The 15,000-nt window shown below is 38.9% G+C and overlaps 1 protein-coding gene, 1 long non-coding RNA gene and 1 pseudogene across 2 annotated transcripts in view; all 3 read right to left on the reverse strand.

Moving 5' to 3' along the window:
* Positions 1–323: 323 nt before the first annotated feature.
* Positions 324–15,000, reverse strand: part of LOC145499604 (uncharacterized) — a 64,177-nt gene continuing 49,500 nt past the window's right edge. Inside the window, exons 2-3 of the long non-coding RNA XR_014050966.1 lie at positions 1,634–1,827; positions 324–600 (exon numbers count right to left, since the gene is read on the reverse strand). This is a non-coding gene — a long non-coding RNA (uncharacterized LOC145499604). The remainder of the gene's footprint in view (positions 601–1,633; positions 1,828–15,000) is intronic.
* Positions 4,251–9,252, reverse strand: LOC145499429 (uncharacterized; annotated as a pseudogene).
* LOC145499970 (uncharacterized) lies at positions 7,616–10,738 on the reverse strand. The gene is made up of 2 exons (XM_081479487.1): positions 9,700–10,738; positions 7,616–7,858 (listed from the first exon to the last, which is right to left on the reverse strand). Exon 1 carries the CDS (start codon positions 10,695–10,697, stop codon positions 9,735–9,737), a length of 963 nt encoding a protein of 320 aa, XP_081335613.1. The 5' UTR covers positions 10,698–10,738; the 3' UTR covers positions 7,616–7,858; positions 9,700–9,734.

The raw sequence follows: 15,000 nt of genomic DNA on the forward strand, positions 1-15,000 counted from the left end.
CCTGATGGAGGTCAAGCAGCACCTGCAAGAGCAACTCGACAAAGGAGTAATTGCATTAAGCCAGAGCAGTTATGCCTCCCCTATTGTCCTAGTCCGGTAAAAGAATGGTGCCAATCTCATGCTGCAATGGATGTGGTAATAGAGAAGCATTTGTGCTATAACTGTTTATAGGACAAATTTAAATTTAATAATGAAGACCCTGCAAAGGTCACCAGATCACAACATATACTTTATTATTTTTTAATAATAATGATAATGTTTATTGTGACAAAAACTAGAGCTAAGCTTTACAAAATGCTATAATATTTACATAATTTGATGTCTGTTAAACCTGTCAAACATGTTTCCGTATCTAATCATGATATCATGGTTACTACAACTAATACTAATACTACTATCATCATCATAACATTATTATTGTATAAAATATTTCATGAACTATAATAAATCATTCCTTGAACCTGAAATGAATGCTCTTCTATGAAACCACTAATTGCATGTCCTGTATAAACAACTTTAAATCCATGGTTCAAAAATGAGGTGAGAAATCCACAGCTGAAATCTATACTTTCATCTCAGACCATCAGTGCACCGTTACACCTGTGTATTACATTATGAAAATCAAATTAGCTTTTCACGGAAAATATCACAAAATTTTACATTCAACATAAAAACTTGTCTGGTAAATTGAAGTGGCAGAAAAGGGTTTGACCTTTATGCAATAATCACTTAAATGTCTGATGTTTTGGAAGGAACATCAAAAAAGGTACCTTTTTGCCGGGAGGGGAGAGGGTTGTTGGCCTCGCTGTTAATAGCGATCTTGCTCAGAACGGAAACAGCTCATAAAAATTATTTGCTGAATGTTCATTTAATTAAGTATTAGGCAACCCATTACCTGAATCTGAAAAGAATGCTATTTCCAGAGTTTCTTATCTAGTAAATCGTTCACGTGCTGTCAGTACAATGCGTAACAATTCTGGCATGGGAAAAAAAGAAGTGAAATCAACAACTTTTGATCAAGAGATCTATTTTTGGCATAATTGAACAGTCTGTCTCAGAAGTGCCATGGAGAACAGTACATGTTTATTTCTTGCTATTGTTGGGGCCATTGCGGTTCTGATACCAAATATAGGACTAGATCAGTAGAAATGGTCCCATTACTTAGCTGCAATTGAGACATTTCAAGACACAAGTTATTCTTTTCCATTATCGGAATAGAAAATGAAGCAGAGCTTTTACTGGTGAGAGCGTCAATCTTTGCACCACCATGAAATGTACAAAATTGGATTATATTATGTCCTCAACATTATGCATCTCTGAGTGTCAGCTGGAAACACAGTTCTGCTAAGTGCTCCATATCAGTGAACCTATCAAAGCACAATGCAATGTTTGATAAAAAGCCGAAAACAGAGAGAGGACCGAGTACATCTGGTTCTGCCTTGCAGATAGTTTTGAAGGAAACAGAAATTTTTCCTCCAGTTGGTACAGGTCAGTCATGATTTTTTTTTTGTGATGGCTAGGTTAACATAAAGTAGAAGAGTGGGCTTTTTATATCCGATTTTATCAGGAACTACAAATGAGATTTAGCATGATTTTGGAGTATGCAGCCTGTACATTTTGTAGCAATGCTTACCACAGCAATATATTATAATCAGTCAGCATGGGAGGTAACCAGGCACAGATGAAAAGTAGACGGCACTTGTTTGAAAGGAGTTGAAGCAATAGCATTTCACTTTCACAGAAGTGTGTTCTAATTGCCAAAAGCTTTTTGGAGAAGCTGAACACAAGACCGTAGCCCAGCTGCCTGGTATCAAAAGCCATGTTATTCTGCAAAAGGGAAACATGTCACTGGTAAGTGTAAATGATTTTCACTATTGATTCATTCAGTAATAAGGAAGTTACATTAACTAAGATTTTGTTTCCATACTAGACGTTATTAGGAACAAGCTATATTTATTAGACTTAATTACATTGCATACTGATCCAGGACATAAAGGAGAATTCTGATTGGTGCCCTTAGCAGGGTAAATTCTGCATACATGGATCGCTGAGAAATAGTTTCAATCAGTAAATTGCTTTTCCAAAACATTTCACAAGATAAAAATTTATTCTTAAGTAGAAATAGATTTCCTTTATGTCTGGGGGATAATTTCAGTTAAAATTTCATGAAAGCGGCCTGGAAAATGCAAATTTAACTTTGGCATGCGTGTTTACCAAGAATCACTGCATTGCTTGAAGAGTCATTAAAATAAGGAATTTGTTGAACTAGCTTGTTCGGCCATATTTGGGAATATTAGTCTAGTTTTTTTCAAGTTTATGGACCGAGCCCCAAACTTTCCAAAAATAAATTGACCTCCCCAATACAGACCTCATGCTAGTTCAAAGACATGTATCAAGGAAGTTTTCAATAATACATTTATTGCAGGACAATTCTATCAGGGCTACCACAGTGGTGCAAAGTATGCCAGCTTCCGCATGTTTTGGTTCCAACATCCAGACACCAGGGGGAAGTTTGTATCTGCCTTCAGAGTCCAGCATGGATGTGACACCTGATTCCCACAGCACAAGGCGCGATGACTCTACGCCTCTGACCAAACTGAACAAATTCTTAGACAGCAGGGATGTTAGCCCAGTCAGGCATACTGTAACTGTTCCATGGGATGAAATGCGTGAAAGGACGTGTTGTTGCCATCTTCGTAAGGCACAACAGGCAGTAGGCGCTGTCTTGGAGGAAGTTGTGCCCAAACAATCCGAGAAGTTGTGGTATTCTCTTGTTCCATCTTTGAATCAAAAATTCTCCACTGACAGTGAAAGTGAAGACAGGGGTGTGGAAAACGTGCTCATGAATGCTCTGACAGAGTGCTACAGTAATGCAAGTACCTGGGACACCTGGCAACAGATTCTTTCAATAATGGCGGCCAAGGTCACTTTCCAAACTCTGAAGAAATGGATACCTGATCTTACTAGATACAAATTCAGTACTGCAAGAAAGCAAACAATACTTCACAGGAGAGGTGTTCCACCACCATAGGCATCCCACACAAAATTGTTCATGTCACCCACACAGGTCGAGCACTTCTTGGATTTCATTACTGCAGTCATAAAGGAGCACAAATTCTTCGTCAGAAATAAGGTCAGCCAAATAGGCTCCTGCTAAAAGCTCTAGGGTCTTCTTAAACGACATCAATTGCGTGTCTATCATTTTTGACGTTTCCATAGCAACCGCGAGTTTCATGTGGGTTTGGCCAAAAATCAATTTTCTTCGACCTAATTCTGTAGTTTTTTTCCAGTTTTCTTCATCAAATTCCAGAAATTCACCAGTTTGTACATGTAATAAGTATTCTGGCTTGATTTTGTATTAATTTCTGTTATTTTTTGACTGTCTAAGAAAAAGTAAAATCCAAGATGGCAGATCCAAGATGGCGTTCAAATGACGTCATTTGAAAACTAACATATATGGTATCATTTTGTAGACCAAGCTCAGGGCTATCTAATCAATGTAAATTTATTTTGCTGGCTTTAAACAGAGAGAAAGCCCAAAGGGGTTCTGTCCACTCCCCCCTTGTACCACGGTGGGGTTACAAGTTAGCTTGTATGTCCGTGGGTTAAAATAACAGTGGAAAACACCTAAATCCTAGTCGTAAAATCTAAATATGGGAATGAATGGCCATGACATTAAAATTCTAAAACACTGACTAGTTAGATAAGAGTTTTTCTGGGCATATCTTACTTTTTAGATTACTCTTGAAGCCCTGCTCGAATATTATCACAGATGGGTCACATGCTTGATGTTGCAATTGATTATTGTGAACTATTACTTTACAGTCGGCATACAAACTCATCAATCCTGAATGACACATGATCTAGTCATTTGATATAGCTTAGAATACTGCACAAGGAATTTTAATCTCTATTTATGGATGAGCACACTCTAATGTTAAGAATGGCTTCGATATTTCGCTAAATTGTAACTGCCTGGCTGGCTGGCTGGCTGGCTTAGAGAGTGCACATACATACATACATACATACATAACATAACATAACATAACATAACATAACATACATACATACATACATACAACATACATACATACATACATACATACATACATACATACATACATACATAAACTTTATTTGAGTGTTGGAGTATTTAGCTAAAGATAACTAACACTAACATAAATACAAATATAAAATATAAAATACTAATACTACAGGCATTAAGATTGTCAGATATGATTTCCGTGATCCACAGGCTGGAAAGGATGTCTGTGACAGATGAATTGCCACAGTGAAGAGCCATGTGCATCATAGCATAAATGAAGGCGACGACATCAAAAATGCTAGTGATATCCTATGGTGGGTTAAAGGGTACCAGGCATATCAATAATATTGTTAAGACTCAAGATTTAGACCAGACCATGAAGCACACAATGTCTGGGATCCTGTCTCTAAAAGTTTTTAGGTTTGAGAGTGTAGAAGGCTTATGATGTGGGCCCTGGTACATGTTTCACACCTGCACAATGAGGAATGGATTTGAAGACCTCAAGGGCCTACAGGCTTATGCATAGAGCAGCCATTAAATGTACTGTGCACAAGAGAGACCGCTACTTTTAGATCCAGGAGTTTGACAATTGTCTGCTCCAACAGCCTCAGTCTAGGCATAGTTAATAGAGGGGGATTATTATAAAACTCAACAAAGTTCTTTGTTGCACGTTTTTGTTCTCTTTTTTGGCCTTGAACTTGCCTAAAACACAATGGTTGTATACTACTGGCCAAGGAACTAACCAATAGAGACGTTTTGGTTACGTAATTCATGCATAGTGTATGAGCACAAAAAACATCGTGCATGGTTGTGGACCTTCCAACACAAATCTTGGCATCTTTGTTTGCTCCTTTGATGTTTGCTGGGCTTCAAAACCATTCCCCTCAATTAACTATGGTCTAGGAACTCTATTCTATTGAAGAAGAGTCCCAAGTTGTCAAAGCTATGAGAGTGTATTCCTCCTACCCTGAGGAGGCATTCACAAAAACATACCAGTATTTTGCAGTCTGCAGAAACACATGAATCAGTGGGTAAACACCTAAAGAGGTTAGAGAAAAAAACGGCATAGACAGCGCCGAAATAAAATGGGTTAAAATCCCAAATGTCCTTTAGTGATCATGATCCACATGAAAAATCTCAAAGGGACGGGTCTGAGGAACCCACTTTTCTTGAGAAAGTGAAAAGAACATTCCTGGAAGGTGAGGAGACAGGACGAAAATGTAGTGGATGAGTGCAGTAAGATGAGACTCTGCAAGACAGCAGTGGCAGGAAAATGTCCAGCAAAGAAGAGTGGCTTGCTGCAGACCAAATAGCCCAGTACTTCTGCAGGTTGTCTGTGATGTACAGAAGTGGTCAACTCACCATACACCAGGCTGATCTGAGTCCTTCTCAAGATTTCACTGAGACCGAATTTACTCTAGAGTACATTCTACTCAGCAAAGAAAGTTGAGTTTCACTATACATTAATTTATTATTTTACAAGGTAGGACCTCATGCAACAAATCTGTGGCTGTTCTTAAAGGGTACAGCAGAAACCTTTTGAGGGGAGACCACTAGACATTGAGAAAGAAAATGGGTAAATTGAAGAACAAACCATAGAGATCTTCGTGTAGAAAATAAATTTTGGAGTAATATATGAAACACTTGAAAGTACTGGTGAAATGAAACTGATGATGAAATTTTACCTGTGTTTTACCTGACAATTCCTCTGAACTTTGAAATTTACTTGCTCAAGTTCCCATGAGAAAGTGTTTTGGTGTTATTTTCAGACAACTGTTTATATCTTTAGCTTTTAGAAAATGCAAAAAGGACTGTAATATACTTAAAGTTATTCTGGCACAAGGTTTGTGTCCATTAAAAACTGAAATTGCGACTCAAGAAGAATGTGACTAACAATGTCAGGTAATAAAACACTTGTGTGTTTAAGTTTTTTTTTTCCTTTTTCTTTTTCTGCTTCTTGGTTAGTCTAGTACACCTTGTGTTTTGTATTAATTATTAAAACATTACATTTTTAGCTACATGTGTATGTATATACATAACAATATTTTAATTGTTGGAAATATGGCATTGTATGATATAACTTACAAAAAACACCTGGTGCCTACTGAGGAGTACTGTTATCTTATCAAGTTTCAAGTCTACTTTAAATTCAAATTACAAATATAATAAAAATAAGGCAAAGTTGATATTTGTTACAATTGAAGGCTTTCATGTAAAAAGGGCACATGTAGCATTTTGGGTTGATTTTTATTTTTTGTGGGATTGAGCTAATTTTTGGCAGACTGACTTGTTTTGACATGAAAAGCATCATTGCATAATTGTGTTTTGTTGATTTGCGCTTCATTTTTGAGAAATAACATATGCCAAAAAATTTTAAAATTAAACGAGACTTACCTGTAAGGTGAAGTTTGATTGGAATTCTATGAGTCATTGGTCAGGAGCTAGGGAGTCACGTGAGATAGAGCGCGGGAACCTGAGCATTCAGTCTTTAAATCCTGTGAGTGGACACATAATTTCTCACTAGTTTAGGGTGGGCTGAAAAAACATATGCCCAATGTTGTGTAAGAATAGGGTGGGCACGTGACTCCCTAGCTCCTGACCAATGACTCAGAATTCCAATCAAACTTCACCTTACAGGTAAGTCTCGTTTAATTTTAAAATTCTATTTCGTCATTGGTCTAAGTCACTAGTGAGTCACGTGAGACTTTAAAGCAATGTGGCCATGAACAGGTAAACAGAAGACCATTTTATTGCTTACTGGAACAGTCATGCGTGGAGACAAGTTCGTCCCCAAAATTGACAACTGCTTGAACTGGCTTGTCATAGAACTTTCTAAAAGTGCTTTCTCTGGACCATCCAGCTGCATCCATGATAGTATTAATAGAAACATTATTTGAGCATGCAGCTGAAGTGGCAGCAGCTCGGGTACTATGAGCAGAAAAAACCTTTGTGTTTACTCCAGCCTTTTCTAAAACATTCTTAATCCAGCGACTAACAGTGTCACGACTTACTGGTTTAAAGGGTTTAGTATAACTTAACCACAGAGGGTCATGACCAGTTCTGATTGGTTCTGTAAGTTTTAAATACTGCCTAAGGCAAGTCACAACACATAGACGTTCGTCTACTGGGTACGATTTAAACTCCAAGTGTCCTTGATGCCTGCCAGGTTTGGATGTCTTCAAAAGTTTAGCAATCTCAAAGTGAACAGTATCATTTGTAATCCTCATGCCACTAACTGTAAGTGCATGAACAGTTTGGCATCGCTGGCCAGATAACAATGCAACTAACAAAACAGTTTTATGGGTGATGTCTTTAAGGCTCAATTCCTGAAGTGGAGGCAGTGTCTTTAAATAGTCTAAAACAACAGAAACATTCCATGTCCTTGTAACGTGGAAGGGAAGGCCTTGACTCAAAAACACCTTTAAGGAACCGGGAAACCAAAGGGTGATTTCCAAAGGAGCCACCATCTGGAAGGAAGATAACTGTGGATAAAGCACTTCTGGCTGTGTTAATACCACTATACGATAGGCCATTTTCATACTGCTGATAAAGAAATTCCAGACCATTCTCTATAGAAGCTGAAAGGGGATTAATACCCCTTGAACGACAGAACTCTTACCATCGCTGGTGGTAAGTCTGGTACTGCTTTTGTGTACCCGTTCGCCAGGATTGCATGATAATCTTTGCAGCCCCAGCCGAAATTCCTCTGCTTGTAAGGAGATCCCTGACAAGTGGCAGACCAGTAGTTGAAGTGTCTTGTGTAGTGGGTGCAGCAGGTGGGGATGTGCTGGTAGGTACAGTGTGTCTTCCTTCCTAGGTAGCATGAGAGGAAAATCAATGAGCATATTCATTAAATATGGCCACCAAGTCTGAGTTGGCCAGTGTGGAACTACTAGTAAGCCTGTAGCTTCCTCGTCAGAAATCTTTTGTAATACCCGCTGTATGACACTAAATGGGGGGAATGCATAAAAGGTATACCCCTTCCAGGAGATGTGAAAGGCATTGATGGCATGGGCCTCTGGGTCAGGCTGGTATGCAACATAGGGCTTTAACTGGAAATTCAATCTAGAGGCAAACAAATCCACATTAGGAGTCACGCCTAATTTTTTAGTAGCAGCATCAAAAATTGGCTTCTGTAAAGTCCATTCTGTTTCTTTCCGGGGCAGCCGTGACTCTCTATCTGCCTCAGTATTTTGTTTTCCAGGAATATGTGCAACTGATAGCCAAACACTATGGTCTATGCACCACAACCAGATTTGGTGTGAAAGTTCATTGTTTACTCGAGAATGGCATGTGCCCATTTGGTTAATGGTAGTAACTGCAGTAGTGTTATCAACCAGGAGTTTCACATGTTTACCCTGGACTACACTTGAGAAAGATTTCAAGGCAAGGGAAACAGCAAGCATTTCCAAATAATTAATGTCATGCTGTGCTTCTTCTGGAGACCAATTCCCTCCAGAGGTGACTGTATCAATACAGCAACTCCATCCAATCAGAGAAGCATCTGTTGTCATAGTAACCCGGGGGTCTCCATGGTTGATAAGGTTATAGCCTGTGGGCAGTGCAGTGACCCACCATTTTAGGTCAATTATGGCTTCCTGGGATAAGTTCCTGTTCTTATCAAAATTCCCTCTGTGTAGTTTTAGAGCTCGCGTTTTGTCCATTTCAAGGAACCTATGGTGTAATGGGCCATACATCACCCCTGGAAAACTAGAGGTCATAAGCCCAAGTACTTGAGCCACATCCCTTATAGAAGGGGAGACAGTAGCGAGCAGATTTTCACATGCATCTTTTAATTTTAGAGCTCTGTCTGGAGTCAGTGAAACCTGCATCAAAATAGAGTTGAGAACAAAACCAAGGAAAGTTATAATTTGTGTCGGAAGTAGGACAGACTTTTCAGGGTGAATTACAAACCCTACTTTGTCAAGTAAACTGGTTGTATCAATGACATTTTTGGTACATTGGCAGAGATTATCTGCTGTCAACCAGGAGTCGTCTATATATGCAACTGAAATGTGCCCCTGTTGTCTCAAAAGTGAAAAAACCGGCTTTAGCAGCTTTGTGAACTTCCTAGGGCAAAGTGCTAATCCATTCGGAAAACACACAAATTGGTACAAGGCTCCTTTCCATTCAAACTTAAGAAATTTTTGATGGTCCTTACATATTGGCACTGAGTAATAGGCGTCTTTCAGGTCTATGGATGCCATGTAGCACCTCAGCTTCATTAGCCTGATGGCAGACCAGATGTTGTCCATTTTAAAATGATAGTGAGTTACATTTGCATTAAAACATTTCAAGTTTAAAATCATTCGAAAAGAGCCATCCTTTTTGGGTCTGGTAAAGATAGGTGATACAAATTCCCCTGGCTCGTGTTGGCAAGGTTGAATAACTCCCTTCTTGAGGAGCTGGGTTATTTCCAAATCAACCGATTCTGTTTGTATTTCTGATAACTTAGGTTGCATAAAGGGTTTGACCTGCATTGGCAGAGAATCAAATTCAATATATTGACCAGTAACAGTCTCTAAAACTTCAGGATCAGAAGTCAACTCTTGCCATATGTGGGAATAAGCGGCTAAACTGCCTGCTTTGAATGCTTGTATTCTCCCCTGAAAATACTTTAAAAGTGATGGTAAAATAACTTTAAATTCGCTTACCGGGGTGGTGCTAAGAGTCGCAATAATGTTACTGGTTACTTCCGGGCCATTTGGCCGGTCTGTTTCTTCCAGTGGTGTTGATATGGAGTCGACTTCTTGTATGACTGGTTGCCCGGAGGCGTTTTGCCTAAAAAAGGCTTCCACTGCTGGTTATTACCTGGCGTGTATGATTTGCCATAGGATCGCCTATTGGCGGAGTTAGAGGGGCTTGCCGTGCTACTGATCTTGTTTGAAGCACGGATGTGATTAAGTTGCGTTTGCAGTTCATCGCCAAACAAAAAATTTGTAATAGGCACGTGTGAAGCACACAGTGTGGCATAATCTTTGTGCAGTGTTGGGCGAATGGCTTCACGCCTCCTTTGGGATATTTCGAAGCTGATATGCCCAAGAAGTGCTAATGCATCGGCATTCATTTGGACCATATTGTCAACATCAACTTTACCGTCCTCGGCACGAGCCTTCAACAACATATCGGTCGTTTGTGCGGTTATATTACCGACCTTCGTAAGTGTGGTTTGCAAGTTTGACAACTTCAGGTCCTTGCCCCTCGTGTGCCGATCGAGGTGCCCCCAGATTTCAGGGTTTACCTTCGGAATGATTAGCCGATCACAGTTTATCGGTCGAAGGTATTTATCCGATTTTTCCTTGAGGTTTGTCTCGTCAAGGTTAGTAAGCCACCTCAAGTTTACGATCTTGGCAAGTTTCTCAGACACTTTCGGGGCAGTTTTCTCCGTGTCGGTGAGAGACTGCGTGATGTCATCAAGTAAAGAATCGCTTTCATCATCTGCACTGGCTTCGCACGTGGAGCCGTTGCTCTTGTCGGCGACAACTTTAGGTCGTTTGTTTGCAGCCAAAAGTGCGTCTGCATCTGATTCCTCTGTGTCAGAGTTATCCCCTGTTGACGGGGATTTCCGTTTTGTGGCAGGTTCTGCCGTTGTGGGGGTCTGAGTTTCCCCTTTCTCTTTCAATGATCTGAGCGATGCGCCCATTTCGGTCATGTTCTTATTCAACGACTGGAGGGCCGCAAGTATAGCGTCGTTGGCACTAAACTGAATGCTCAGGTTCCCGCGCTCTATCTCACGTGACTCACTAGTGACTTAGACCAATGATGAAATAGAACTCAGTTTTCCTAGGGTATCTTTTGGAGATCTTATGTTGAGCAAAACACAAAAGAAACCTTTGTTTTGCTAAACGAAGGAGTCACCGAAGCGTGGTATTTGCCGCTAGTTTTATTATTTATATAATTACGCAGTTCTCTTACTGTTGCTTCATTAGCACAAGTGGATAAGGCGCTGAACGGGCCGTATCCGAGTTTGTTCTGTCGTGACACCAGTTCGATACGAGGTCAGTTGATTTTTTTCCGGTCTATTTCTCTATTTCTTTCAAAAATCAAAACATCTACTTAAAAAAAACCGTGCTGTCTAAGCTGTAAACGTAACCATTTAAGTTCGCGCTGCGTCAAAATCCATCTTCAAAGGACTCACACCAAAAGATGCTGCTTGGAAAACTGAGTTTTTTTGCTTACATTATTTCTCGAAAACGAAGTGCAAATCAACAAAAACAATTACGCAACGATGCTTTTCACGTCAAAACAAGTCAGTCTGCCAAAAATTAGCTTGACCTGCAAAAAATAAAAATCGACCCAAAATGCCACATACGCCCTTTTTGCACAAAAGCCTTCAATTAATGGCCCAGTACTGGAATATATTCCTAACAACCAACATAAACAAGTCTAAAGAGCCTAAAGAGATTTAGTTCAGAATTGCTATGAAAAAAGATATTTTATCAATTTGCAAGTCTGATTGTTTGTTAATACTCTCTCTATAATTTTTCGACTTGGCTTGCTTTGTTATTTGCCTGATGATATCCTTGTAATAAAGATGGCATATTGCATTACAGCATTTATCTTCTCTCCTGCGTCTTAATTATCTACATCTTAGATCTAAGATGCACTTTTTTCAAAGTAGCATTTTTCCTGTATTATTTCTAGTTGTCAGATGGCAAACGTTTTCAAATTGCTTGTCTGACAATGTACGCACTGCATATCTATTTTATATGACTTGTATTCTCATGTGCATTAGTTTAGGCTACTTGGAGCCTCTTAATATTAGACAAATGAACTGCAAGGGAATAGACCTATTGCCCTTGTGTAAGTGGTAGGTGGCAATAGTTACAAAAACCTCTTGTATATTTTTTCTTTATTTCCCCCTGCAGGTTTTAGTGTGATCCAAGGTGGACCACTGCCCTGTTTTATGGAAGATCAGCTCAAAGATTGTAGAATAAAGATTCGCGTTGCTAACCAAGGCAGAAAGCAAATTTAGGTCAGGATTGGTGGAATTTGGCCTTTTAGAAGTGAAGTTATGTGCAAAGTAAATAACTTGAATACCTTAATTGGATGTCTGAGTTGGGAATTCTAGAAGTGTTGCTGCACATTCTTTCCTCTTTATGACTTCTAACAGTACAGCATTAAGGGTGGTATTAAGAATTGTAACCTCGTGAGCAAATACAGTAACCAAGATTAGTTTCAATTGGTGCTTTAGATGAGTATTGACCTTATTTACTAGCAGTGGCTACCAAAATTAATGTTATGGTTTTTATTTAGCTCATTTCAAAGAAGCCATGTTTCCTTTTCTTGCCAGTAAACGAAACAAAACTCTTTAAGCTGTTAAAACCAAGTTTTCTGAGGACGGTAGCAATCACAGGATGAGAAAGAAGCAGGTCTACAGGTTCTTCCTCAATTACCTAAAAGGGGTTCAAGGTAAGTGCTCTCCACGTCTTAAAGGCAATGAAAGGTCCAAAATTGGAGTGATTTGAAATTATTCTCATTAGTTAGACAAAAAGAAAGTCTGCGAGAAAGAACGACGCAAGCACTTGAGAAAGAAATTCGAAGCAGATGACCAAAGGTCAAGAATGATCTCCCACATGACGTCAAGCCATACTTCAATGTTCGTGATGAATTATCAGCACAAGATGGAATTGTCTTCAAAAGAGACAGATGTGTAGTTTCCAAATCCCTCAGACCAGTAGTCCTATCCAGAATCCACAGATCACACCTTGGCGTGGAAGGATGGTACAGACGCACAAGAGAAAGTGTTTACCAGCCAGGAATGAGCACAGTTGTGAAGAACTCTGTCAGCCAGTGTGAAACTTGCCGAACTTATGAGATCTCCTAGGAGGAGACACTCCACCCACGTGAGATACCTGACAGGCCGTGGTCCAAGGTTGCTGTTGACTTGTTTGAGACAAACAACCGACACTACCTCGTGACCGTAGACTACTACAGCAATTACTGGGAATTCGACAAGTTGGAGTCCAACATCTAAAGCTGTTATCTACAAATTAAAGCTGCACTTTGAAAGGCATGGCATCCCAAACACTGTGTTTTCTGACAATGGCCCACAGTTTGATTTGGACGAATTCAGGAGCTTCGCATGAGATTGGAAATTCGATCATGTAACCTCAAGTCCTGAAAATTCGCAGTCCAACGGTATGCCCAAAAGCGTAATGAAGACTACGAAAACGTTTATCATGAAGGTTAACAAAGACAGAACAGCCCCTCGGGTACAACAACAACAAAAACAATCTTTATTTCGTGCCCAGAAAAACTTTACAATAAAAATAATACATCCAATGTGAAAAAATAACAATGAAAAACAGAGCACAGCCACTTAGAAATAGTTAAGGGTAATCGAGCTAAGTGGCTGGGCCAACTGGAAAAAAATATTGCAATAACGTTACAGAATATATATATAAAAAACAGGACACGATTTCATTCACACACGCACGCAGACACACACACATACAGAGAACGAAAAAAGAACAAATTAGTGTGCACACAGAAAAAAATAATAAAATTAAAAATTAAAGTACATCAATGTACCAGTCAGTAGTTGGAGATAATCAATTCTTTTAAGAGATTTTTGAAGCAAGCACGACTCTTAGATTTAAGTGAGTCATCAATGGAATTCCAAACTTTAGCACCAAAAAAACAAATGTTAAATTTGCCGTAATTAGTCCTAACTTTTGGCAGATAGTATGAAATCTTACTCGCCAGTCTGGTTTGGTATTGATGCACTTTGTTGATACTCTTAAAGAAATTATCAAAAATTAATGGCAGTCTATTAGAGTAATAGTTGTACATAAATAAAGCACTATATAAATATATTAAATCACTCACTTTAAGTATTTTTAATTTCTGAAAGAGTGGACCAGAGTGGGAATTATATTCTGAGAATGTCATTATTCTGACTGCTTTTTTTTGTAAGATGATAAGAGGTAAAAGAGTTGTTTGATATGTATTCCCCCAAGTTATTAAACTATAAGTCAAGAAGGGATAAATTCGTGAGTAATACAACTGTAAAAGGACCTGGTCTGTCACAGAGTGTGCCTGATCTTAGAGAGTATGCCAATACATCGCTTAATCTTTTTAGAAATATGTAAGATGTGATACTTCCAACTGAGATGCAAATCAATCAGGAGACCCAAATACTTTATGAATTTCTCTTGCATGATCTCCCTGTTAGAAATTGTTAATTTGACTATGTGACCCTTAACCTTTTGTGGGGGGTGAAAAATAATGAAATTTGTCTTATCAATATTTAAGGAAACCTTATTAGCCATAAGCCAGTCAGATACCATTTTCAGATTATCATTAACAATGGACTCAAGTTCAGCTAAATTAGAATTAGAGTAAAACAGATTAGTATTGTCTGCAAAAATGTGGAAGTCAAACACACTACTGCACTTACTTAAATCCTTAATGTACAGGAGAAATAGAAGAGGGCCTGTTCTGTCGCACTTTGTAATAATCATCGCACTTTGTAATACCTGTCGCACTTTGTAATAAAACTGTCGCACTTTGTAATACCTGTCGCACTTTGTAATAACACTTGTCACACTTTGTAATTAAATAGCTGTCACACTTTGTAATAAATTAAGCTGTCGCACTTTGTAATAACAAGTTGTCACACTTTGTAATAAACTTTCAAATTTCCTTTGAATAGGATATTTGGTAGAAATTATATGACTTAACTAATCCCCCAAGGCACAAATACGTTCTTCCTTGATATTTTGCTCTGCATACTAAACTGACCGGACGAAAATGAAACTCGTTCTCCCCCACGCTTCTCGCAATTGTTATTTTGGAGATAACACAGCTTGCTTAGCAACGATGGAATGCAATAAGTGAACAGAGGGCAAATAACTCCTGGTAAAAATAAAAAGATATGCGAGAGGGTTGAGTGCAAGGGTTAGTAAGGGAGATGGAGACTTCAAGTGACTTGCCACATGTTCTATATGAGG

This window comes from Orbicella franksi, chromosome 10 (assembly GCF_964199315.1).
Source record: "Orbicella franksi chromosome 10, jaOrbFran1.1, whole genome shotgun sequence".
NCBI classification, from domain to species: Eukaryota; Metazoa; Cnidaria; class Anthozoa; order Scleractinia; family Merulinidae; genus Orbicella; species Orbicella franksi.